At 34.9% G+C, this 26,344-nt stretch overlaps 5 protein-coding genes across 5 annotated transcripts; 4 read left to right on the top strand and 1 right to left on the bottom strand.

Moving 5' to 3' along the window:
- The first annotated feature begins 1,290 nt into the window (after nucleotides 1–1,290).
- On the top strand, nucleotides 1,291–2,136 carry LOC111006562 (metalloendoproteinase 1). Its single transcript, XM_022278568.2, has one exon. The coding sequence runs from the start codon at nucleotides 1,291–1,293 to the stop codon at nucleotides 2,134–2,136; it is 846 nt and encodes a 281-aa protein (XP_022134260.2).
- Nucleotides 2,137–3,578: 1,442 nt separating this feature from the next.
- On the top strand, nucleotides 3,579–9,080 carry LOC111006173 (uncharacterized). The gene is made up of 5 exons (XM_088123009.1): nucleotides 3,579–4,185; nucleotides 4,486–5,362; nucleotides 5,857–5,876; nucleotides 7,374–7,871; nucleotides 8,044–9,080. The coding sequence occupies exons 1-5, from the start codon at nucleotides 3,711–3,713 to the stop codon at nucleotides 8,931–8,933; spliced, it is 2,760 nt and encodes a 919-aa protein (XP_087979135.1). The 5' UTR covers nucleotides 3,579–3,710; the 3' UTR covers nucleotides 8,934–9,080.
- An 8,551-nt stretch (nucleotides 9,081–17,631) lies between these two features.
- Nucleotides 17,632–19,218, top strand: LOC111006771 (small ribosomal subunit protein eS19x). Its single transcript, XM_022278861.2, has 4 exons — nucleotides 17,632–17,789; nucleotides 18,411–18,501; nucleotides 18,640–18,823; nucleotides 19,017–19,218. Exons 1-4 carry the CDS (start codon nucleotides 17,706–17,708, stop codon nucleotides 19,087–19,089), a joined length of 432 nt encoding a protein of 143 aa, XP_022134553.1. The 5' UTR covers nucleotides 17,632–17,705; the 3' UTR covers nucleotides 19,090–19,218.
- A 527-nt stretch (nucleotides 19,219–19,745) lies between these two features.
- Nucleotides 19,746–22,283, bottom strand: LOC111006052 (microtubule-destabilizing protein 60). Its single transcript, XM_022277790.2, has 8 exons — nucleotides 21,253–22,283; nucleotides 21,125–21,170; nucleotides 20,958–21,050; nucleotides 20,752–20,871; nucleotides 20,537–20,635; nucleotides 20,351–20,410; nucleotides 20,156–20,250; nucleotides 19,746–20,052 (listed from the first exon to the last, which is right to left on the bottom strand). Exons 1-8 carry the CDS (start codon nucleotides 22,149–22,151, stop codon nucleotides 19,938–19,940), a joined length of 1,527 nt encoding a protein of 508 aa, XP_022133482.1. The 5' UTR covers nucleotides 22,152–22,283; the 3' UTR covers nucleotides 19,746–19,937.
- Nucleotides 22,284–24,453: 2,170 nt separating this feature from the next.
- LOC111006637 (calmodulin-binding protein-like protein) lies at nucleotides 24,454–26,301 on the top strand. The gene is made up of 2 exons (XM_022278665.2): nucleotides 24,454–25,180; nucleotides 25,270–26,301. Exons 1-2 carry the CDS (start codon nucleotides 24,572–24,574, stop codon nucleotides 26,038–26,040), a joined length of 1,380 nt encoding a protein of 459 aa, XP_022134357.1. The 5' UTR covers nucleotides 24,454–24,571; the 3' UTR covers nucleotides 26,041–26,301.
- The last annotated feature ends 43 nt before the right edge of the window (nucleotides 26,302–26,344 follow it).

Genomic DNA, 26,344 nt, shown 5'->3' with positions numbered 1-26,344 from the left:
ACTCTTTTGTGTTAATAAATAAAACTCCTCTTCCCATTCCTTCTTCTACTCTGACTTTCTTCCCTTAACATTTTAATTATATTCTAATAAGTTGTTGGGGAAATTATAAGTTTAGTAAAAAAAAAAAAAATTGCATCTAATAAATAATATTGATAAGTATTAATTAAAATAGAGTAGTATTTACATTCTTACTAGCCCTCATCAAATATTCATTTCTATATTTTTCTATCATAGACATTTGTCATCGTTTAGTTAATAATTTAATTTCATTTTTCCAAACGACAATCTCGAATTTTACCCAACATACACACAACAATTACCACGATCATTTACGCACGTCTTTTCATTTGACTTTTATCCTAAGAAACCTTTTTGTTCCATTCGGTTTGAGCTTAAGAAAGTATAGAAAAACAAAGAAATAAATTTAAATTATAAAAATGATGTGATTCGATACAGCAAAATGAAAAGGAAAATAGACATTTTATTTTATTTTTTTGAAAGCAAAAGAATTTTATAAACTAAAAAAGATCTTCCCTTGCCAACTGAATCAGCCAATTCGGGAGATAAAACGACCAACATTCAGATTCCTCAAGCTCTCCTTGCCAAAGAATGAGCACACTTATTTGCTGCTCTATTCACTTCTCAAAAGATAGAACCCACACCTTAATAATTAATATAGCCTTTTACATCTTAATAATTATAATGAAAAATTAAAATAGAATAAGCTTAACATAGTAATTAAATTAACCCTACCATTTTAATCTTAATTTTTTTTAATAGAGATTTGAAATCATGTAAACATTAGCCAACTGAAATAATCAAATTAAAAAATTAAAAATAGTCGTAGGTCATTGGGACACATAACCACCCACATGTTCATAAATTGGCCTAAACTGATCTCAACAGTTTATAACTTTAAAAAAAAAAAAAATTGAAAGTGAAATTTTTTGAAAGTTTTTAGTTCTGAAAAGAAAGTAAAATATATAACATTAAATCTAGAAATGATGTCAAATAGTAAAAAGAAAATATGATTAAATTAAATATTTTTATCAGTTTGTTACTGAAAAAAATAAATGCTTAAATTAGTAATTTAGTATAACAAAAATCTGAAGATCCAACTAATTCAGTCAACCATTAAAAAGAGTATTTGAATTGTAGAAAAAAAATCCATTCAAACTCTCCATAACAATTCCCAAGATCCTCTAACAAATAAATTGGTTAGTATAAAACTCTCACAACCCAAATCATATTCTTCAACTTCATCAAGCATTTCTACTTCTTTCCATAATAATGGTGTTGAAACTCTCCCTCTTCGCTCTCCTCCTTGCATCTTTTGCACAAAATGCTATCTCCATACGCCATCTCCACACTCACAAATCATCCCCATCACCGTTTCATTTCCCTCAACATCTTCAAGGCCCTCGAAAGGGTGATACCGTAGAAGGAATCCACAATGTGAAGCTTTACCTCCAACATTTCGGCTACTTGACCAATGTTCCAACCCATACCCACAACACATTCGACGACCTCTTGGAATCGGCCCTTAAAACATACCAAAAAAACTACCACCTCAATGTCACTGGCGTTCTGGATGGTGAAACGCTGACACTATTGTCCACACCTCGATGTGGGCATCCCGACATCATGAACCCAGATTATGTCATCGCCCCTGGAAGGCCCAAATGGCCACCCACCAAATACCACCTCACCTACGCATTCATCCACAACTTCCCTCAAAACTTCGAGGCCCCAGTGCGATGCTCGTTAAACACGTGGTCGGGCGTGAGCAAGTTCACGTTCTCAGAGACAACTGAAGCGATCGCCGACGTGAAAATCAGTTTCGAGAGAGGGGACCATGGCGATGGGGCACCTTTCTACGGGCCAAACATTTTGGGGCACGCTTTCTTCCCGCCGGACGGTAGGCTTCACTTAAACATGGACCAGAATTGGGTGTGGGGGGCTGTGGCTAATTCAGCGGACGTGCAAACAGTGTCGTTGCATGAACTTGGACATATTCTTGGTCTTGCCCATAGCCAGGATGAGGGGGCTGTAATGTACGCCTACACTTATCCAGGAACCACCAAAGGCTTGAGTCAGGATGATATTGCCGGAATAACTGATTTATACAGCACTTAGTTCCTCATAAATGAGATGTTTTGCATATATATATATATATATATAATAATGCAAAGAGGTAGCAGTTTTGCAGGGGTTCTAACCTTCCAACTAATATTTAGTTGTTCAGTTGTTAGTTGAGAGTAGTTAAAGTTTCTTATTTTGTTAGTTTTTCAAATGAGTTTGAATGAATAAAGATTCAATTTCTTTTCTTTGTTATATCTCATTTCTTTTACCTACCTAAGATCATTAGCTTAAAATACGAGGCTCTATTTTTTTAAAGTTTTACTTAAAATCCAAGATTTATAAGATAATAAATTGTCACGATCTGTATCCAAAATTTAGTATTATAATATGTTTGTTTCTTTTTTTTTTTTTTTACACCAAGAAAAATCTGAACTTCTTACCTATCAATGCAGGGCAAAAGGGATTTATTTTGTGCCCCCCATAGAACGCACGTGTAAAACGTGCAGCACTACTATGTGAGAATCATGCTTCCATTTTTTTTGGTTGAATTTTTCCTCGAAAAATGAAACTATTACATCTTACAAATGTTAATGTATATTAAGATTTTCAGACATTTATTTAAAAAATAAAGACACAAAAACAAATGGGTACAACTTACAAGTACAAGTACAATGGTACAGTTTCTACTTTTTGAAAACTGAGTTTGGAATAGAAAACTTTCTATTTTGTGATATGTTACTAAGTTGGGTTGGATTGATGAAATTCAATTGATCATTTATCTAATTTGAATAACTTTTATCAAATAATTGAGTTATTTGAGTCACACGTGCAATAATAAATTATTTATACTACTTTAATATTTATTTACATACTTACAAAACTTATAAATTATTTTAAAAAGTTATTAGAAGATAAATAATATATAATATTTGATCACAAAAACCAAACTCGGATCAAAGAGGCTCACAAACACTCACAACTTCCACACGAATCGGGTAGGCTAAGGAAGGTAGTTGAACTATATTGTTGATTCTTTAGACTTATTCATTTTCGTTGTAAGCTAAATTGCCTCCAATACATAAAGAATTAAGGAATGGAATAAAATTAAAATAAATATATCTATATATAATTTTATGATTAGTAAAATAAATTGTTTTAAAATTAATAACAAGTCTGCAATTCAACCAAAATTTACTTTAGGAAAACCCTTTTTAACCCACCAAATATTTTACTTTAAGAAAACCCTTTTTAACCCACCAAACAACAATATTAGTTAGATTGGATTGATGGAGTTTTTGGAATTACCAAATATTTTTCGAACACTCTTAATAAAGCAAAGCAAGTATAGTTCAACTAATAAGTGACTATACCTTCGAGATTGTGAGTTCAAATCTCCAAGTATCATGTTGTACTATTTATCATAAAAACAAAATCAAATAATACTATGGGCCGTTTTCTGAGCTTTTCCAACACGCAATTTTCTAATTATGTCCTTTTTCGTAAAAGTTGTAACCACTAGCCAGTAGGTATTTCACCAAATTTATATTCCGTTTCAAATTTCTGCAGAATTTCAACTCGAATCGGCATTGATCTTTGGCGCAGACAACCAGAAATCGGAAAACCTAACAATGGGAAACCCGCACATCGTATCGGTGCCCTTCCCCTCCCAAGGCCATGTGAACCCTGTGATGCACATCTCTCAAAAGCTTGCCAAAAATGGCGTCACCGTCACAGTCGTCAACGCCGATTTCATCCACACTAAAGTCGTGGCTTCCTTGGGCGATTTCAAGGACACAATCCTCAGCTCTCATCTCCAGTTGGTCTCCCTCCCGGACGGCTTCGGCCCCGACGAAAACAGGTACTCTGTTGACAAGCTTTTTTACCGATTGATGGCAGCGCTGCGCTCCCAGCTTCGGCAGCTGTTGAGTCAATTCGACAAACACAATGCCTGCGTGCTGGTCGATCTCAACATGGCTTGGGTCCTCGAACTCGCCCATGATTTGGGCATTAGGGGCGTCGTCTTTTCTTCCTTTTCCGCCGCTTATTGCGCCATCAATTTCAGCATCCCCAAATTCATCCAAGATGGGATCATAGACGCCCAAGGTCAGATAATTTAGAAATTGACTGTAGTGGTATAATGCTTAGGAAGAGCATCTTGACAGTGTTGTTTAAAGATTGTATTGTAGACTGATTCCAAGTGGGTTTACTCCTATGGTGGCATAGGCTATGTAAGATCGTATTAGACACAAACAAAAGATTAAATCGAGATAGCACTAGAAGAAGTATGAGAACTAATAAGAGTATTCCATACTCTATTAATTTAGTTTGTGTGTTTGACTGATAAATATAATTAAGAATGATGTTGGGAATATTGATTGTTGTTTGATGGTGATGGATTTGCAGGGGTCCCCATGAAGCAGCAGAAGGTTCAGCTGAGACCAGGGATGCCGCTAATGGACACTGTAGATCTGCCATGGAGGTGTCTTGGGTATGAGGAGGCAGATACGAAGAAGGTATTTGAGTATTTAGTGGAACAGGGGAGAGGGTTTGAATTGGCAGAGTGGTATCTTTTCAACACAGCTTACGATCTGGAGCCTGAGGCAGTGTCATTGAGTCCAAAGATTCTTTCAGTAGGGCCATTGGCAGCGAGCCAAGCGGGCCAGTTTTGGAAAGAAGATGACTCCTGCCTCGCTTGGCTGGATCAGCACCCACCAAAATCCGTTTTGTTCCTAGCTTTTGGGAGCAGCACACGTTTTGACAGGGCTCAGTTCCAGGAGCTGGCTCTGGGGCTCGAGCTCACCGGCCGCCCGTTTCTGTGGGCGGTCCGGCCGGGAGCAGAATATGAGCTTCCTGAAGGTTTTGAAGGGAAGAAAGGGAAGATCATAGGCTGGGCGCCTCAACAGCAGGTCCTTAGCCACCCTGCATTGGCTTGTTTTGTCAGCCATTGTGGTTGGAGTTCTACTTTGGAGGGTCTCAGCTCTGGGGTTCCTTTCCTCTGCCGGCCTTACATCGGCGACCAGTTTACGAACAGGAACTACCTCTGCGATGTATGGAAAGTCGGTATCGGGTTGGAGAAGGACGAAAATGGGGTCGTATCTCAATGGGAAGTCCAGAGGAAGGTGGAGGAATTGCTTGGGAATGAAGGTATAAGAGCGAGATGTGTTGAGCTGAAGGAGAAGATCAGGAGGAGTACAGAAGCAGGTGGAAGATCTTCAAACAATTTTGACAAGTTCATTGAATGGCTGAGGAATGGAGGAAACAGCTGCAAGAATGAAACTTAGCTGAGATTTTGATCTCATAAAAAAGAATAGTAGACTAAGTTTTTTTTTTTTTAATAGTAGATTTACTATATAGTATTTTAGAGGATATGCAAATTTATCTTCTTTTTTTTTTCCTTCAAAATATAGGATTAATGTTATTTTCGTAGTGTGTTTTACATCACACTTGAGTTTGAGTTTGATTTAAATTTTGCTATTTTAATAAAAAAAATTTGTTATATTTAGAAACACATATTTTTTTCCTTCTATTTAAGTTGAGCATTTTATTACAATTTCAAACTTCATTCCTCTAAAATATCATGATGATAAACTATTTGAAAGGATAAATAATTAGTCAAAGCTAATTAAGATCTTTTATCAATAAAGACTTTGAATACATAATAAACTATATAGTGACTAAACTGTTACATAGTAAGATTTATCAACTAAATTATTATTCATTTGTAAGTACTAAATTGTTAGCCGCTAAAATTTAAGGATTAAATCATTGCTTCAGTGAAATGATAGATACTAAAAGTATAATGACTTCAATTTTTACCATAATAGCTGATTATTTTTATTTTATATTGAATTTTCCTCACACTTGAAGTCTTGAACTATTTTCAATGGCGGGGAGTCTAACTTGAATTACAATAAATATGTGAAAACAACAAAATGCTAATTTTGTTCTACGGTTTTTTTTTTTAAATTTGTTATGAACGCAATTTTATATAATTACCTTTTCAAACAAAATTTTCTACATTAAAACGATTTTTTTAAAGAAAAGAAAAAGTAAAGAAAACTGTTTTTAAACACAAGTTCCAAACAGACCTTTTAATTTCACCCTTATTAATGTTTTAAAATTCAATTTAATTTTATTAAATTGACCTCATTTATCTAAGCAGAATAAAAATAATAATAAAAAAAATAAAAAATCTATAAATTTATTTCTAATCGTTGTCGTTGCAATTAGTTGCAAATAATGTTGGTGTCGGCATTTTAATGCGTTTTGTTGATGGGAAACTAAATTCATTAACCAAAAACTAACAACTTGATTATGACCTTTTTCCTTTTTTTAAAGGGATTATGACTTCTATTATTAAAACTTTTAAAATTTTAGAAAAACCATAAATTTAATTTACGAACCAATGCCATAAAACTACTCGAATAAGACTCTCCACCAAAACTTATTTTTTAATGAATAAGTTTAGTAATCTAACATTGTTCAAAGCGAGCATAACTTAAAAGCAATTATCATATATTTACAACTAGTGAGTTCAATTCCCACCCTCACATGTTGTACTTAAAAAAAAAAAATCTAACATGCTCAAAGGTCAATCCATGATCCCATCGAGCTAAGATTTGCCTTGAGATGGTTTTTTCTAAGTTAAAATTATTGGCATTTTACATTTATTATTTCTACTTAGTATTTCCTGCTAGATTCATACAAAAAAGGATAATTCATCCTTATAATATAATATAGAGTTTATCCCAACACAAACTTGGAATCTTCTCGTTGGAGAATTAGTATAAATCTACAGAGAAAAAACTTCACTCGTTGGAGTTTTGTAGAATTCATGGCAAGGAAGTGAGACAACTGATGTCCAAGCTTCTTTGGAACTCTAAGCCTGCCTAATTTTAAATATTATAGTATAAAGCCAAGAAAATGGAGCAAAACAAGAGAATAGAACAGTAAGAAATTTTTCCAAACAGAACAAATCAATGACAAATTGAATATAACCAACCATTAGCAGAAGAAGGTACAAAATAAAAGGCAAAGACAAAGAACAATTAGGACTAGGAGATATAAACAAAGTGAGCTTACAGTTGAGTTGCATATAAAAAATGACAACGACGACAATGGCTAGAATATTGAGAGTGAAGATAAGTAGATTCCTTATCATTTATGGTTCATGTGGAGCTACTCGTTCATGGTGTGTGTGTGTGTGTATATAATGAGATAAACTGAAGCACAGACACTACAATCAATCGAATCAATCCGAACAACACGGAAACTCCTAAATTACATAACAGAAATGGGGGGCGGGCATATTTTGGCCATACCTTATCCAGCACAAGGCCATGTGATCCCCATGCTGGAAATCTGTCTGTGCTTAGCCAAACACAGGTTCGAAATCACGTTTGTGAACACGGAGTATAATCACAAGCGTGTGATAGATGCTATGGCGGAAGCAAATCATACAGAGGAATGGGACGGTAATACTAATATTCATCTTGTTTCACTCCCAGATGGCATGAAACCTGGAGAGGATAGGAATGATCTTGGTAAATTGACCGAGGCAATGTTTCAAGTCATGCCAATAATGCTGGAAGAGCTTATAAACAAAATCAATGGATTGGGTGGCAATGAAATTACCTGTGTTATTGCTGATGAGAATACTGGGTGGGCTCTGCAAGTTGCTGAGAATATGGGAATCCCACGAGTTGCTTTCTGGCCGGCTTCAGCCGCAGTGTTGGCTCTGATTTTCAATATCCCAAAGTTCATTGAACAAAAACTTATAGATTTTGATGGTAAGATGAGTTTCAATTCAACTATTTTTTCTCTCCTTTTTGCTTTAGAACAGTTGCATTAAGTTGAAACAATCTTATCCACAACAAACCATTGGTCACCACTATGTAGAATTTGCTCATAGTACTTCAAGATCAGTAGAGTATGGAAATAACTAGTTTCAATAATCAACAGGAACTTTACTTAAAAGCGAGCAGATTAAGTTGGCGGCATCAGTACCCACAACCAGAACAGAAGGATTGGTGTGGGCATGCGTAGGCGACAAAGAGACACAGAAAATTCTATTTCAAGTGTGCTTGAGAAACAACAAATCAGCGAAATTGGCAGATTGGGTTATTTGCAATACAGTATACGAGCTTGAAGAAGAAATTTTTACCTTATTTCCTCGTATTGTCCCAATCGGCCCACTTTTAGCGAGCAATCGGCTTGGAAATTCAGCCGGACACTTCTGGACAGAAGATTCAACTTGCCTGAAATGGATCGACCAGCAATCTCCAGGCTCAGTTATCTATGTCGCATTCGGAAGCTTCACCGTTCTGGACAACGCTCAATTCCAGGAATTGGCCCTAGGGCTTGAGCTTTCCGGCAGGCCATTTCTATGGGTGGTGAGGCCGAACATCACCGAAGAAAACCCTAATAATGTCTTCCCAGTAGGGTTCCAAGAGAGGGTGGAATCACGTGGGAAAATCGTGGGTTGGGCTCCGCAGCAGAGGGTTTTGAATCATCCCTCCGTCGCTTGCTTTCTGAGTCACTGCGGCTGGAATTCGACCCTCGAAAGCCTTAGCAATGGCGTCCCATTCCTGTGCTGGCCGTACTTCGCGGACCAGTTTCTTAACGAGAGCTACATCTGTGAAATTTGGAAGGTGGGGTTGAAATTGGAGAAAGATGGAGATGGAATCATCAGAAGAACAGAGGTTGAACAGAAGGTGGAGAAGCTCCTCGGAGATGAAGAAGTGAAACACAGAACTCGAAAGCTGAAGAAAATAATGATGGAAAATGTGGAAGAAGGTGGTCGATCTTACAATAATTTCAACAATTTTATGGATTGGTTGAAGAGAACGTAACATTTTTCCATTTAATTTGAAGTACTATCCAGTCCCAGTGTGATCGCTATGTGCCTAGATGAATGAATTAAAAGGGAAACTATATCCCTTCCTAAATGTATAATTTCCGCCCACTTTTTCTTTTTGTTAATATATTTGTTAAATACTAGACAGGTAATACTGTCATCACCCCATTAAATATTTGAACGATTAAAATAAGATAAATATGGAAACAAATATTTTTTTAAATAAAATGAATGGTAAATTTTTCAATAACCACGAGCATTCCACATCATTAAGAGTCAAGTATTATTCTTTTCTTTAAACTAAATCTTGTTTTTACCACCATTGAAAAATTGACAATTTATCGTTGAAAAGAAAAACAAAAAAATTTCTATTTTGGTATTTATCTCTCATAGTTGTCAAATATTTAATGGTGGTGAGCGCAAGATTGGTTATCACATTTTTAAAATAACCAAAAGAAAGGAATACATTGTCAAACTTGAGCATAACTCTCAACTAGTAAAGATGACAATGTGAGATGGAATTCAAATCTTTAATATTATGGTCGATAATATATATATTAATAAGTTAAACTACCCTCAAAATGATTTATAGTTATTAACATCATTCCCTATTTGTAATTATTTTCACATAAATGATGCAATTAGTATATGACTTTGAACATGTAAACTAATTACGTGGTGATATGAGCATGTATTGAAGTCGTCGAACGTTACCTTTAATTAATTGGAAAAAGATCGTCCATGAGACGGAATGTTGTTATATCTAATGTTTCATCACGCTCACAAGATTAATTCATTGTATATGTCTTGAATGGGAATGTGAGATTAGGGGGGAAATAGAAGATGAATGTGGGGAGAAAATTGTGGTTAGATAGGGAAGCAAATGTGAGTCCCATGATTGGAAAAATGAAGGGAAGGGTATTATGAGGAGGCAAAATTCCCATAAAAATTGGCTTTAGCACATGCCCATTTTGTCCCTCTTCGCTCTTCACTGTCCATGCAATGAACTTGTCCATCTCTTTGCCTCTCCCACTTGCCATCCACCATCAATCATCAACACACCACTCCCCTAGTGCTCTCCATTTCACCAAAAACTTCTCAATATATCCCCTTTCCTGATGAAATAAAATTAGTCTCGCGACTATTTTACCGTTTATTTAAATGGGTCATTGCATTCCACATCATTTGAACCCAAAACTTTAGAAATATTTCTTGAAGTCTCAGACCATCAAAACTATCTTTTGAAAACAATTTGTAGGTTCATATTTTAAAAAAGCATGTAGTTTGAAAGAAAGATTTCAGACAATATCGAACTAAGTGATCTATATTGTAATTCGCACATGGGCCAAACTTTCCATAATTTTATAAACACGAAGCAAATATTTCTCGTCATGCCAATAAGTAAGACCTTTAAACTTTACAACAACCACATTTTTTCTTGTCTCATTTTTCTATAATTAATATCATAAAGATTGTGGTTGCACCAACTTGAATGACTACGAATAAAAGAAAAGACAAAACGAACAATAGAAGCAAAATAATAAGAAGAAACTTCAAAATCAACATTCGTTTTTCCTTCTACAACAACATTTCACATTTCAACTTTTACAATACATACATTTGAATATAGTTTTATGAAAGAAGAGAAATAATGCACAAAATACTTGCATATATTATGATATCGAAAATTCAGAGAAGTGGGTGTAAAAGAAAAGTATATAGTGGAATCATATAACTGTATAAGAACCAAATAAAAAATGGAGAGCCATAGAAAAATTATCTGAGAATTTTCCTTCACTTTCTATCCAACCAAACAGAACCCCATTGAAAGGAAATTCCTTCTTAGCGGTTTATTTATTTTTATCTCTTGATTAATTACAACAAGTAAACAAAAATTAGAAAAAATAAAAAGAAAGAACTATGAAACGACGGCGTTTTCTGCGTCGTCACTGCAGCTGGATCCAAAAAAATCGACCAGCTTCTGCAAAATCACGACCTGGGTTTTCAATAGAACAATGTAATCCGCAGTTTCCTTGAACAACTGCTCCGTTTTGCGGGCTTCGCCGGCAGTTTGCGCCGGAATGAGGCTCTCCAGAGCCTCCAATTTAGCCGCCACGTCGGAGGAGGAGCACGGCAGCGACGACGACGACGTTGTTTCGCCATATTTGACGGGATTCCGGCCTCCGAAAGCGCAGGGACGGCGGCAAAACCTCCTTTTGATTCTTCTTCTGACATTTCTGAGAGGATTTGGGAGAATCTTCGTTTTGGAGCTCATTGTTGTCGGAGTGAAATTGGTCAGCCAAGACGAGGGAGAAACCCAGGTTTAAGTAACAGTACGCCAACACTTTGCCCCCTCACTTCCTATTTATTACCATAATGCCATTTATCTATTTCAATAAAGATTTTAAACCATCATTTAATCGTTTCTTTTTTTTTCTCTCTCTATTTTTTTCCCTTTTTACCAGAATTGGAATTCTTAAATTCTCTCGTACATTATCTAATTATGGGTGTTGGATCGAAATCGACCCAGTTCGGATGAGATGTATTGAAGTTCGAATTATGTGCAAAGCAAAGTTTGCATTTCAACACTCCAATCAGTACACAGTTCGATCTATTGCTCTAGAGAGAATAATTTCACACACCTTTCGTGGGAGGTAGGAATCTCTATTTATAGAGATGAGTTATTAACAAGGCTTTCGAGAGCGCTTCAAGACTCTCCGACATCTTGGGAAGTCGGAGAACATTCTCGTTGTCTTCACACTTGTAGGTGCTGGTTCATACCTGATAATGGTCAATCGAGAGGATATATGTAGTTCGATTCGGCTTTCTCTTGTCGAACTACCAAGATTTGAATCAATCTGAAAGATGCAGTCGAATCTTTTTATTGTTTTATAAGAAATTACATGCAAGATTGCAGACTATAAAGGACCTCCAACAATTGACTATATTATATTTCAGTTATAATATTTTATAGTATGATATGAATTATTTTCTTGGAATAAAAGTCTTTTTAATAAATTTATCCACATGAACAAGTATTTGAAGCATTATATAAAGTATTAAGTGGTTGGTTTCTAATGGATTTAAGTTATATTTTCCTTAAAAAAAAGGATTTAAGTTATTATTAATTAATTAATGAAAAATCAAAAGTTGAGAAACAAAAACAAAACAATTTAAAAAGTTTAGCAATGAAAATGACAACAAACATGAAAGTTCTTTATTCTAATTGGTTTGTTTGAAAATTTCCAAAAAAGAGAGAAAGAAAGGGTTGACGAGGTAATTTTGAGAGGAAAGAACGGCAATTTCTCGTCAGAAGAGCACGCCGGTCAGCGACGGCGCATGTGAGGCAATGAAACCTAAATTCCACATTCCTAAAATACCCTGGAAAAAACTAAGGAAAGAAGGGCTGAATATGGGAGTAATAAGCAAAGTCTTAAAAGGTCCACGTGGATAAAAATGTTGATGTTGATAGATATTTACGAAAAATTAAACATATAAAAAATTCCTAACAAATATTTAAATTAACAAGTAAGCATTTCACACTTTTTAAATAAGTAGTGATAATTTTTATATTTTGTGTAATGCTAGAGTAGGAGACGAGGGGTACATGGATGAACCAGTATCACATCTGAATGAGACAGATCCTAAGACCATGAAAAACATAGTTAAAAAAAATTTAAAAAAATTGATAGTTACTATCTATATTAACAAGATGCAACTTCCTTTTCAGTGACTCAACTGCATAAGAACTTCAAAATCAAACGTGCTTGGTTTGGAGGTAGGTCGCAGGGAAATTGCTGGGACAATTAGGTTTCGAATCCTGGCTTGAGATTTGTCGATTCACCTATTCATGTTGATGTCAAACTCATAGACATGAAAATATTTACAAAAATGTCGGCGAAAATTTAAGACTTGGGTAACGAGGAGGTGGGAATAAGGGCAAAGAAGGAAAAAAGGAAAAGTGAAGTGGTGGTGTAATTGGGGGTTGTGGGTTATGGCTTCCCTAAAGGTTGCCATGTGAGTGTTGTATGGGGCATGAGAGCCAGAAAAGCCCTGAGTGAGAGAGAGAGAGAGAGAAGGGCACATGGGGAAGCACATGGAAAGAGGGGATTTTGGAGGGTAGCCCTTGGGCATGTGACAAAAGAGGGACAGTGCAGCACCAAGCATGAAATTGTACTACACCATGTCCTACACATTCTCTTCCATGGACCCCCATCAACTAGCCCCTGCCCTCTCCCACTCTTTCCCTCCTTCTCCATGTCTCGTTTAATAGCGATTTTGTTTCAATCATCGTGCTAATTAAGTACCTTGCTTCATTTCACGAGAGAAATGATGGGATTGAACGAATGTAGCCACTTCTTGAAATCGGGGGAAAAGCTTCCTCTCTTAATGTTTACATTGATTAGAAGTAGTTTGTGCGACTTTTTGATGAGATTTACTTTTATTGAACAAATTTTATTGCATTTAATAGATGAGAGGATTTTACCAAAATTTATGAGTTAATAAAAATATGTCACGTCAAAATGTCATAAAGGCTCTTATGAATCGGTGTGTAGATAAATATTGTTGGTTGAATCGGGTGAAATTAATTCTATCATAATCGTTTTAGCTCTTGTGTTAACTTTTGGTTTGGTAGTAACACTACGCATTTGTGATTTCTTCTCTTTTTCCCATTTTAAATGTTAGTCAAATTTTCCAAACATAAAAATGAATAATTGAGAGCCACTTATCATGATTTTATTTTATGTTGTTATGTAATAATAATATATAGATTTTTGGTTCAATTTATTATAGGACATTCCAAGGAAAAAAAAAACTAAGCAAAGAAATATTAACAGATTAAAAAAATAGTTTAAAAAATATAAAACCAAATTATGTTTGAAAAGTTAAGATATGTTTGGTTGGTAAATAGAGTTGTATTCATCTCTCAGTACTAGTTTTAGAAATTTAATTTTAATTTAAAAAATGGTTGAAGACATGTTTTGTAATATATTTACAAATTACTCCAACTAAACATTTTGTTTAGTCTTAAATATTATTAATTAATTTATTAACAAATATGTTATAAAATTTGTATAATAATTATTCTATAATATTATATAATTTATAACCTTTTACATTTTACCTGTTTTAATTTTAACAAAAATAAAATGAATTTATAATGCAAAATACTAAACTTATAAAAAAAATTCTATCTATTTTACGGTTTCAAATTTAAAATCTAAAAATATTGTCAATATTAAAATGTTGTTTTCGGATTTTTCCTTATTTAGTTCACGGGATATGCACAAACATTTTTATGAAACAAATTTTTCAAACAAAAATATTAATTGAGTCTGAAAACCAAAAACGGTTGCCCCTACTTTTTATTAAGTTTATAAATTTTAGTTAAGATTCTAAAAATATTTTTAAAAGGAAATTTATATAAAATAAAGAAAGTACTGATAAATAAGTTTAGTTTTTTTTTTTTTTTAAATAGAAAGACAATAAACTAAAAATTCAAATCTCTTTAAACTATATATTTAATAATAATTTAGTCCACTTAGAATATTGTTTAATCTTCCGTTATATAAAGGCAATCTACTTTATCCTTCAAAATGATTTCCACAGTATCAGTCAAAGGTTTTGAAACATTATGATTTGATTAATGACTCATTGACCATTTTTTATTTAACATGAAATTCAGTTCAATTCCCCCTCTATTTCTATGTACATTTTTTAAGGAAAAATTCCATAAAGCACCCTAGAATTATTAAGCTTATTACAATTACATCTCTAAATTTTTATTTTTTTCAATCAGTAATTAACTCATTCTATTTTCATACTATTAGTTTTTGTGTTTAATTGGATGTAAGTTTGACTCATTTGTAAATCACACACGTACACCCAACTAAAAAAACACAACAATGAGTATTTTGGTTTCTGTATCTTAAAATTGGAAAATTAAGATCTTTTACGCATGCGGTTATTTTCTAAGTTTGTAATTTGTAACCATTACTACTTAGTTTGAGAGTTGAGGTAGTAAAATTTGTAAATTCACATGTCAGGTATAAGCTCCACGTCCTAACATGTTTCTATAAAAATACAATTTGCGCCCAATTTAATAATTAAGCTTCATAAAACACACCAAAGGAGGCATGAAGCATGGGGGTGGATGATGTAAAACATGTCACGAAGACATCTCATATTTTGTTTCAGCCAATATTGTATTGTGTTAAAGTAATATTTTAGATATTAACATCGACATCTCAATTTTATACATTAATGATTGTTTATTCCTGTATTTTTCTTCTTATTTTGTCAATTTTTTTACAGTATAATCAAAATGTTGATTCTTTTTCGTGTCGATATCAAATTTATTTGTCAAATGAAATTAAAAAAAAAAAGGTAAATGAAAAGTGGGACAGGAGATGTCATGAGTGGCATTGTTGCAACCAAGTGAGCAATGTGAAATGGCGACATATTCTTAATACATTCTTTTCTTAAACATGACCCTACTTGTTTTGTCTAATGTGAAACAATTTTTTTTGCTCCTTTTCTTTTTCCACTTCAATTTGGTTCATTCTTTTATTTTCTTCTCATTTTTACTAAATTTAAAATTTAGTCCCTCCTATGTGTGTGTTTTCAAATTTGTCCCCTAATAAGTTTTTCTCTCAATTAAGTTTTATACTATCACTAACCCTAAATAATAATAACAGCAACAATAACAATAACAAGTGACTTAAAAATGGTAAATTTTTTTTACCAAAACGAGTATAGCTCAATGGTAATTGACATATATTTCAAATTAAGAGACTACAAGTTCGATTTCTCACCCCACATATTGTATTAAAAAAAATAAAAATGGTAAGTTTTAATGTGGGTGTCAACCGTTAGCTTTGATAGCATTTTTAATAGTCTTGTTTTCTAACTTCTGTAATAACAAATTAACTTGGGTCGGGTGGGTTAATACGATAATCATAAAGTGGGAAGATTTTCAATTTTATTGGGGGACAAATTTATTTCATCAAATAAAAATATAGTGTTTCCGACTCGACTAATAAAATATATTTTGACTAGATATTATTATTTTGTCAACTAATTAGAACCTTCTGTGTGACAACAAGTACTTTCATGTTTTATCAATATTTATTTTGGCTCTTAGGTTTTTGAAAGTTGGATTTTGATTCTTGCCCATTCTTTTGGTGTTTTAACTTTCTAATTTTCTTTATAGTGTGCATTTATTTCTTACGTCCATTCTGACGCGTAGGTGAGGATTTGAACTCACGATCTTTTGGTCGGAAATACACATCTTAATCAGTTGAACTTCAAAGGATATCTTGAGGCCTAAAAATCTTGAAGTGTTAGGTTCAAGTCACATGAGACGCAACTTTTACCTCAGGTATTGTGGCATAAAGGTCAAAGGGGAGCTATGTAATGAGAAGTAGGTGAAGATCGTTAATTAATCATTTATTTAGATAGTGATAAAATGAATTCGTTTCAGCATAAAATGTTAGTTGAGAGCTTTGAAAGGCAATAAAATTATTTTTTTTTTAAATCCGTATGTTTTTGCAAGTTGCTCCTTACCACGGAGGGGGAGCCAAATATTTTCCATAATTAAATGTATAATTATAATAAAAGTTCGAGGATTAAAATAAAAATAAAAATAAAAAATAAAAAGTATATTGTTAAAACCAATTTTTGAAAGCCATAATGAAAAATGAATAAAAATTCAATAATAATTTCATTTATGGTTTCAAAAGTTTCTCAAATGCTAATTTTATATCAACCAAGTATTAATTTATGTTGTCCATCAAGATTAAGATAACTAACTTAACACATAAGTCAATTGATAAAAGTATTTGATCTTAAAGTTTGAGGGTAAGTGTATATTTGTTCTCGAAGTTACAAAAAATTTTAATTACTTAAATTTAGTAAGTGATATTAAATGATCCCTAAGCTTAGTAGTTATTTGCTGACTTGACAAGTTATATTAATTTTAAATTAAATTTTAGTAATAGTTGACATCTCTTTCTCCTCTCTTTTTCTTCTTCATTCTTTTCTTCCTACAAATTTTTGTCAATGCCGCCTCGTTGTCACTCCTACTATTGTCATCTTGACATTTCCTTCTCACGGTCTAAATTGATATCAAATTCAAACTTTTTGAACTATATATATATATATTTTTGAAGGTTAGAATTTACTTCATTAGAAATCTAAGCTCAAATTTGACCCAGGCCCATCAAACCTGGGCTTGGATGAGCTTATATCTTATGCTTTTTTGTTGGGCTCTATTATTTTCCGAAAGTCCAAATAAGGGAATAGAATTGATATGTCTAAATTTTGTGTCATAACACCTTTTTTTTATAGGAACGTGTCATAATAATTTAAATAATTGATAATTAGTTTCATTATATTTTTTTTAGTTCAACAACTATGGAGATGACCGTAGATCTTAAAAACGACAATAACATCAATTCATTTATTATAATAACAGAATGTGTATTACATTTTAGCTACTACTTTTATATTACTTTATACTAGATTTGTATCATCAAATGAAATTTTCTAACTCAAAACTTCTTAAGAGATCTTGTCAAAAAAAAAAAATAATAATAAATAAATAAAATTAATGAGAATAATCCAAAATTATTCTAAGAAAAGAAGAAAAATGAAATCCAGAAATCTAACAGGCCGAGCCCAAATGAACCATGAACTACTATAAAATGCTGTGGAAGGGGCTGCCCCTAGGGTTTATCTTTCTCGCGATCATCTGCAATTGCTTACCATGGCGACGGCAAAGACTGTGAAAGACGTCTCTCCTCACGAGTTCGTCAAGGCCTATGCGGCTCATCTTAAGAGATCTGGAAAGGTATTCATTTTATATTTCTACTTGCCCTTTGCTGATTCTCTCAATGTGGATTGATTTTCAGAATGGGGTCAAGGCTGGGCTCGTTTTCTGTTTAGTTGGCCATGTTATTCGGCTTCTGCTGGCTAGTTTTCAGGTTTTAGAGTTTCGGTTGATTTTTTTTTGTGTTTTTTCGAACTTTTAATGTGCTTCTGAGTTGTAAGATTCATTTGCTAATTCTTCTGGAGAGGTTAATCGTTTAATTAGCTTTGAAAGCACGCTCGCTTTGAATATGCCTGTTCCGGTATTCACTACTTTCTATTGCTGTTTCTGGCCGTTGCACTTGTGATGAGAAATTGCGAAATATTTTTATTTTCTTGCATTTACACTTAGCCCTTGAGCGTTTTTGGGATCTTGTTAATTTTGTGGACATTTTCTCGGTCTAAAGGATTCTGTATTTTTTATATATTTCTAACTTTTTTTTTCATCCCCCTAGTTTGGGTTATCTCTTTTGTCATTCGATTCCTATGAATACGATTTTAGTACACGTTCTGTTCTTGATTTGTTATGACTTTCTACATCACGTGTTCTTGTCCACTTATAAATTGACTATGATCATTTTTCGCCTGTATTGTTGCCGAGCAGGTTGAACTTCCACCATGGACAGACATAGTTAAGACTGCAAGATTCAAAGAGCTTGCTCCTTATGACCCTGATTGGTATTATGTCAGAGCTGGTCAGTCTCCCCTTTTCCTCCATTTGGCTTCCATACTTTCACTTGTTATAAAATCTACATAAATAAATTGCTGCTGTGTTATGTATGTACTATTTACTGATCTCATAGTCTTATGATCACCATTTCAAACTTATTCAGCATCCATGGCTAGGAAGATCTATTTGAGGGGAGGTCTCGGTGTGGGGGCATTTAAGCGGATTTATGGTGGAAGCCAGAGGAATGGAAGTCGCCCACCACACTTCTGCAAAAGCAGTGGTGCTATTGCTCGTCATATTCTACAACAGTTGCAGGAAATGAACATTGTTGATGTTGATACCAAGGGGTGAGTTCAAAATCCTCATAAATTTCTTTTAGCTCTTCGATTTGATGTTCCAAGTAAAATGACAACCGATTGTATTGGATATAACCCTGCTTCGCGTTTTGGACTGGTCTCAAATCATCTGAACCAGAGTTATAATTTAGTCCTACATGGTTATTGTCGATTAATGTATATTTCTCTTTGGATGTGTTTGCAGTGGAAGAAGAATCACCTCAAGCGGACGACGGGATCTCGATCAAGTTGCTGGCCGCATTGTTGTTGCCCCTTGATTGATAAATTGCCTATTTTGATAATTAGAGACGAGCGTTTTGCTGATGAGATACGGATTATGCGTGGAAGTTTTGGATTAAGCTGTTGAAACATTTTCAAATGAAGATAATCAATCTCGTGTTTTCATAGTTTTGATGATCTTTCAGGTCATTTTCAATTCCTTGGTTATTTTTGGGTTTTTAAATATTATCAACAGTAATTATGATGTTTGGCAACGAACCTTCTGTAGTGATTTTTTTGATAGAGTTTATCCGCTATAATCGTTTCCATGCTTTTAAATTTTACGTAAGCTTTATAAATGAAAATGTGAAGTGTAACCATCAGAACTTAAGAGTGAGGGAACGTTTTGATTATTGTTAAAAACGGGTCTTTTTTCTTATTATGAAAGTCAATTTCAAACTTAACTTTTTCCATTTGTTATGGAACATGTATGATTTTTTTTTAATCTTTACTTCTGATTTCTATGTTGATTAAATCTATGAACTTTTATCACTTGACCTTCAATCTTTCATTAAGCGACTTAAATTCAAAGAGAAGTTTCAAAATTTCAGTTTCCTTTAAGGATTTTTTAAGGTAACATGAAAGGGTTAAAGACACCTTCTATTGCGTGGCCTATGAGCCCTTCAGAGTAAATTAAAAGTCTCATCAAGACTAATGAGGGGGACAACGTAATGCTTATACTCTATTGAGTAAGCCAGCAACTATAATGGTTGCCAAAGAATACATCAGCAATATTAAGCCAAAAAAAATTAAGAGATAGAGACGAACACTTGATAGAACATGCTTATTCAGAGAATTATGTCACAAAATTTTAACAGAATTGTTTCTACACCCTCAATTGTTTTCTTCATGATTGGAATGTGTAGTGGCTCATATCATTCCAGGACAAGCAGGACTTGATCTTCTTCTGCTGTGGGATATGGAATCTTGGTTCTCTTGGTATTGTTGGAAGCTTTGCTGACCTTTAAACAAACATCACAAAAGGAACAAACCAACCAGTTCAAACTCCCAAATGACATTAGTCTCAAGTTTCTCAAATGAAAATTAAACAACTTTTCGATGTACCTTCTAGGGATGAAGGGCCTATCAAAGTAAGGCATTGGTTGTGCCTTTGGAACCAGCTCCTTCCTCAATCTCCTTACTTCTTCATCCTCAGCCATCTGTCGGATTTCGAATACCACCATAGATGTGTGAGATGTCAAAAACAAACTAACGAAACAACATAATATGTAACTTGATAATCATTTCATTCTTTTCTACCTTCTGTTGTCTCTCTTTTTCCATCTTGTATCGCTCTATCAGAGACAACTTCTCTGCTACCTTCATTAACAAACAACAAACAAGAATTTAGTTTTTTGAGTTACAGGCCATATCCATCATACAATACTTTAATGATGATTAACAATAGGGTTGTTTTTTTCCAAAAAGACGAGATCAGAAAACCACCTGATGATCAAACTCGGAGCGCTCTACTGCTCTTACATCGCTATGGAGAACTAGATCCAGTGGTTTTGTAATTTCCTTCACGGGAGGTTTTACAAGGCACTGCAGCAAATGGACATGTAGTTTCTATTAAACCACAAAGGGCATTCAAGAGTTGAAATTTGAACACGAAATAGGCTTATATATGGAAATAGGAAATTGAAGATCTGATTGTTTACCTCTGGCTCATCAGTTGTCCATGGAAGGCCTTGAGCAATTGGTATTCTTTGTCTCTCCTCCTCTGTAATTGCTTCTTGTACCTTTTTTATAAACTCCTCTTCCTTCTCCTTTCCTCTTTGCTGCAAATTCCCGACAAAAAGGAAGCAAACGTTGTAATTTTGTGAGGTTGATATGGAATTTTCCTAGTCCATTTTCATTTTCTTACCTCTGTTCTGAGTTTAAATGGCTTCTGCCTGGTGACTTTTAGCTGCTTTTTCTTCCATCTGCTTCCACCAATTGTGCCAGCCGATTCGGTGCTCTGAAAATCAAAACGATTGTTAGAATTACCAAACAGTTCCTTTAATAGTCCATTAACGAGAGATCTTCACTTACATTTCTTCTGCTTCTTCTTCCAGCATTGGAAGTCCTGCTTGAAATACTGAAGCTCGAAAAAAAAAGACATAATAAGTTAACCAAATAAAAACACAAATGTAAAAAAAGTGATTAAGCTGCAGACCAACCTTCCATGAGAGCCGTCCCAAGAAGATGAAACTGAAATTCGAGGATCCAAACCGAGATTTTCTGATGTCAAAAACAGCTCAGATGGACAAAATGAAGAAGACGAAGTCTGCGTTTCAAGAACCGCTGGAGGAGGTAATCCTGGCAAAGCCCATTTCATCACCTTCTTCTTCTCTTCCATGGGCTTCTCTGCGTTTTCTGATTGCTTCTCCTCATTCTGATCCGACTCTTTTGGAACCTGTATAGTTCTGAGTTTCTCAAACGCCATAACTAAATGCTTCACTTTTCCAGATCCTGTTTCTGGAACACTGTTCCTTGCTGTCTCCAGAAGCCTTTCCCTCCGTCTCTTGATCATCGAATTGCTCACTTGTTCAGGCGATTCACTCGCTCCATTACCTTCATGTTCATCATCAACTTTGTCTTCAACTTGGAGGTCTTCAATCATCAATTTCCTCTCCATCTCTTCTTCAAGTTCAATCTCAGCCCTAATTGATCCATTGAACTGCTCCGACTCCTCGTTCTCTTCAACTGCACCGCTCTGATTCTTGAAAAACTCCTCTTGAGAAGCCCTCAGAGTCTCGTAGGCTGTAGACAAACACTTTTTCGCATCACTCCCTGATTTCTCCCTCTTCGAATTCTTTTTAGCCACCACGAATTTCCTCTCCCTGATCTTGTACCTTGGGGAGTTCAAAACCAGAGTAGGGTTTTTGGCGGCAGATTTCTGAGCCGCCTTTGAAGACTTGATCGAAGGAGAGGATTTCGAAGGCTTTGGAACTGGGCTAATTGAAGAATCGTTGAGATTCGGATTCGTATTCTCAGAGTGCCTCGAAACTTCTTGAATCTTCGATCTAGATCCAGTTGAAGGAGTCACCGTTCCACCATTCTTGCCGATCGAACCCATCGCCTGAAACTAAAATACAAATCAAAAAATGGGTAGAAAGTAATCTGCCGGCGGCGGGGGAAGGGGGTGCTGCGTTCGATTCGATCGTCTTCGGAACCGAAAGGGAATTGAATCGAAGGGATATATTCGATAGTGGAGGAAGAAAAATGGAACGTTGAGCACAAAACGCTCTGTGTAACGGCTATTATTTGTGGACCGTCCGATCGAAAATTTTGAAAATTTGTGTTCGGTCACCCGGACCGTTGGATTAAACCCTACTGGACTGATGGATTTACTCACACTGAAAAGCGTTGTGGCCGGGCTACCTACAAGAAAAGAGGCCAAAAGATGGTGTGTAATTACTGTCTTACCCTTGGATGTACAAAATCGTCCTTTTACTAATTTATTTATCAAAATTATGAAAATGGTATCTGGTTTTTATTGCTTCTTTTGGGGTTCAATCACAAATATATTTGTTTGTTTTTACTCATGGGAATGACGTCCAGGAAGTTATAGTCAGACACACATGAAAATGATAGTAAAATTTATAAATCCATAGAAATTGAATTAAGTTTAAGATTAAGGTTAAATGCGTAGACGAGGGTTTGAGAATCCTAAAAATGTACTTAGTCGTGAGTATCAATTGTAAAAGGACTCTCAAGAAGGAAAATGGAACGAACTAGGGATTAGATCAAATGAGATTTTGGGACGTAAAGTTGTTGTCAAGACCAACATCCACTATGAACAAAGCATAAATTAATACAACACGTTTTAGTATTGTTTACTAGGATTAGCAAAAAGCATACTAACAATACTAAGAGGATGAAGAGGAAAGGAGAGAAAGAGATTATCTTTGTTCTTGCAATAAAATATGAATTTGGAGCATATGTTTGTTTCAATGATTTATCATAACTTACTAGTAAATAACATCTCATCTTTCTCTTCGAATGGAGATTCAAATCTTCATGCCCATATTTGTTGTAATAATAATAATATATATACACATATATATACACACACGCACACATATATTTTAAAAAGGTAGTTGCGTAGGCTCAATTGGGTCTTGAAGCGAAACAATCATACCTTACAAAGTGGTAGTTAAACTTAGGAAAATATCATTTTTATCGAATAAATTTTAATCTCAAACTTGTAATTTAACTAATATCTCATCGAAATTATTAGAGAATTGTCTAGAAATCAACTAAACATCTAAAATTATATTATAAAATTTCTCAAACCCAATTATGAAAATACTCTGAACCAAGAAGAAAGTCTAAATCTAACAAAAGTGGTTAATTTAACAATAAAATGTCCAAATCCAACAAAAGCGGAAAGATAATGGTTTGTCCAACCATAATATCTACGGACGATATTAATTACATCAGTGAAGAGTTTAAATTTGGCTACTTATTAAAACATATGATTTTTTTTAGTTGATTTGAAGTGAACTTGATTGTTTAAAAGAAAATTATGATTGGACCAATTAAATTACATCCATGTCAATTCAAATATATGATGTAAATTAATGAAATTAAAAATTTATGGTCAAAATGCATGTAGTACAAGGTCAAAAGACCTTCCATAAGTCCATTGCAATACTTTTCTCCCCCATTTTTTCCCTCAATTATTTTTCCATTTAATATTGTTAGATGCTCCAGTTTTATCTTGCCTTCTAATTTGATAAAAGAGTTGTGTTTTTACACCTTGTTATTTTTTTTTCCTTTTCATTTTTCTCTTTATGGATATTAAAAAAAAAAACCATACGCTACATAATTAGATAAACTAAAACGGGTATGTCTTAAGCCGATAAAGCAATTTAACTACAAGAAGGTATTTGTTTTTCCTTCTCCACCAATCACATCTCATCCATAAAATAGATACCAATTCAATTTATACGAAGGAATGTCAACCCATATATATCATTAATTAATATTTTAATATTTATTCGTGTTTTGTCAACTAATATATATATATATATATATATGTCAACATGAGATTAGTTAAGTGGTAATTAGGACGTGTCTCTGACTAAAATGTCATGAGTTCGAATCCTCCATTTTCATTTGTTGTATTAAAAAAAACTAATATATATATATAGTCAACATGAACACACTATCAGCAATAATTGACATATATCTATTGCGTATGTTACTTTTCTTTTGAAGCGGGGTGTTTAAACTCGTACTTCTAATTTATTGTATTAAAAAACAAAAATTAATATGTATATATATATGCACACGTGGATATTACGACTTTATTATGTGGATTAATAAAAGAAAAGGCTCACCAAAAATTAGAACACCTTTAATTAATTCGTGCAGGCTTTTTTATTGTTTACATCCATGGTGGTGGATCCCCCTTTCTTGTTCCTCTCCTCTCTGCACCATTTTCCCCCAAACCCTCGCTAAAGAATCACTGAGCTTCAACATCTGCCTCCAATGGCCTTTCATCTCCACCGGACCCATCTTCCCGATGCCTGTTGCTGCGGCTGCGGCTGCGGCTGCGGCTCCGGCTCCGGCGGGCTCACCAATCCCTGTTTCCAAACCCACCACCACTGTCCTCCTCCGCCGTCCGACCCCCTACTTCAAGCCGTTGCTTCTCAAATCCTTCAATCCGCGCAATTGCAGCACTCCTCCCATTACCCAGGTCTTCGTACCCACAAATTTCAATCGCATTACCAATTTCAGCCTCTCAATTCCCAAACTCAGAAGCGCCTTCGTGAACAAGAGCTTCCCCAAGCCATTCCCCACTCTACCGTCTCCTCCCTTCTCTCCCGCATCGACGCCCTTGAATCGTCTCTCCACGGAGTTTCTGCTTCTCGTGCTCCTTCGCAATCTCTCCGGCACGTTGCTGCCAGTATAATCCAGACCCACTTTCGAGCGTTCCTTGTTCGTAGATCGAGAACACTTAGGCAGCTTAAAGACCTCGCGATCATCAAGTCTAGCTTTGAATCTCTCAGGCCCTCACTTTGCAATGGATTTCACGTTGATCACAACGCCATTTCTCTCGTTATTATGGATTTGCTGCTCGATCTCGATTCCATTCAGGTAATACAAGTTTGGTGGATGCCTTTCGTTTTTCTACTTTATTTTGATAATTTTTCTTTCATTTTGTTCCCTTCTGATCTTCTTCTCAGGGTAATGACCCAATGGTCAGAGATAGCAAGAAGGCCGTAAGCAGGGATTTGGTTCAGTTTTTGGATCAGATCGATAACTTCACTGTGAAGAGACACGGGCTTCCAGTCAAGGCAATGAAAAATTTGAGGTTAGGTCAAAATGTCAGTAAATCTAGGGTTTCTAATCCTAAACTTGGAAGCCATGGGAATCAGAAGGAGACGATAGATAAATTAAAGAGTAGGGTTGAAAAGATTTGTGAGCGTTCGAGAATTTTCGAGGATGATGGCAAAGATATGAATCTTAGAAGGTTTCACCATGTTGGTGGTGATGGTGATGAGGAGGAGGAGGAGGAGGAATCCCCAAGTCGAACTCGAAGTCGGATTCTTGCAAAAGGCCATAGAAGTCAACCTAGAGTGAAGAAAAGTGTTAGCTTTGCAGAGAATGGAAATCTATTTAGGGTTTTAGGCAGCAACAGGCAACATGGAGATGATGGTGTCTTGGATGAAAGGGATTCAAGTGATGAGCTTGTGGAGGATACTTGCAATGAAGCAGTGGAGATTAAGGAGTTTTCTGAGGTAGCTGAGGACGAAGAGGAAGCTCATGGAGAAGGTGGATCTCCAGAGACCAGTGATGGAGAAAGAAACCCTAGAAGAAAGATGACCAGTGGAGATAATTATGAGTTTCAAGGTAGCAACCATGGAAGTTCTGCATTCTCTGCTCCCCTGCCTTTGAAGATGGAGAACAAAGCTGATTTGATGAAGAACAGAAAGTCTCTGAAAATTTTGGGATGAGTATGTGTTTTCTAACCAATTATTTGTTAGCTTTTAGATCTGTGAATCTTTTTTGGCAATGGCATTTGGTTTCAGTGTTCAAGAATGTGATTCTCTGTTTTGTTTTGACCTCAAATAGAAGAGGCTTATTGCTTTCTTGAATCATCCTTCTTTGAAGGAAGGTGTGATGTTGTAAACTCCTGCTTCTGGAGTTTGTAGAGTTCTCCTCTTTCCCACTAACTTTCCTGTGTAGAAATGAAGCCTCGGTTCCCATTTGTTTCAGCTTCTTGCTGTATCATTTCCATTTACTTCTGGAATCAATACC

The sequence above is a fragment of the Momordica charantia genome (genome assembly GCF_013281855.1).
Source record: "Momordica charantia cultivar OHB3-1 chromosome 4 unlocalized genomic scaffold, Mcharantia_2.0 BLBB01000004.1, whole genome shotgun sequence".
NCBI lineage: Eukaryota > Viridiplantae > Streptophyta > Magnoliopsida > Cucurbitales > Cucurbitaceae > Momordica > Momordica charantia.
This window is presented reverse-complemented; position numbering and strand designations above follow the sequence as displayed.

Coding starts and splice junctions, on each gene's coding strand:
- LOC111006562 (XM_022278568.2), top strand. CDS start 1,291: ATGGTGTTGAAACTCTCCCTCTTCGCTCTCCTCCTTGCATCTTTTGCA.
- LOC111006637 (XM_022278665.2), top strand. CDS start 24,572: ATGGCCTTTCATCTCCACCGGACCCATCTTCCCGATGCCTGTTGCTGC. Junction 25,181..25,269: donor TCGATCTCGATTCCATTCAG/GTAATACAAGTT, acceptor TCTTCTTCTCAG/GGTAATGACCCAATGGTCAG.
- LOC111006052 (XM_022277790.2), bottom strand. CDS start 22,151: ATGGGTTCGATCGGCAAGAATGGTGGAACGGTGACTCCTTCAACTGGA. Junction 20,636..20,751: donor GGACAACTGATGAGCCAGAG/GTAAACAATCAG, acceptor CATTTGCTGCAG/TGCCTTGTAAAACCTCCCGT. Junction 20,411..20,536: donor GCTCCGAGTTTGATCATCAG/GTGGTTTTCTGA, acceptor TTGTTAATGAAG/GTAGCAGAGAAGTTGTCTCT.
- LOC111006771 (XM_022278861.2), top strand. CDS start 17,706: ATGGCGACGGCAAAGACTGTGAAAGACGTCTCTCCTCACGAGTTCGTC. Junction 18,502..18,639: donor TTGGTATTATGTCAGAGCTG/GTCAGTCTCCCC, acceptor AAACTTATTCAG/CATCCATGGCTAGGAAGATC. Junction 18,824..19,016: donor GTTGATGTTGATACCAAGGG/GTGAGTTCAAAA, acceptor ATGTGTTTGCAG/TGGAAGAAGAATCACCTCAA.
- LOC111006173 (XM_088123009.1), top strand. CDS start 3,711: ATGGGAAACCCGCACATCGTATCGGTGCCCTTCCCCTCCCAAGGCCAT. Junction 5,877..7,373: donor TGAAATGATAGATACTAAAA/GTATAATGACTT, acceptor ATTACATAACAG/AAATGGGGGGCGGGCATATT. Junction 7,872..8,043: donor AAAACTTATAGATTTTGATG/GTAAGATGAGTT, acceptor AATAATCAACAG/GAACTTTACTTAAAAGCGAG.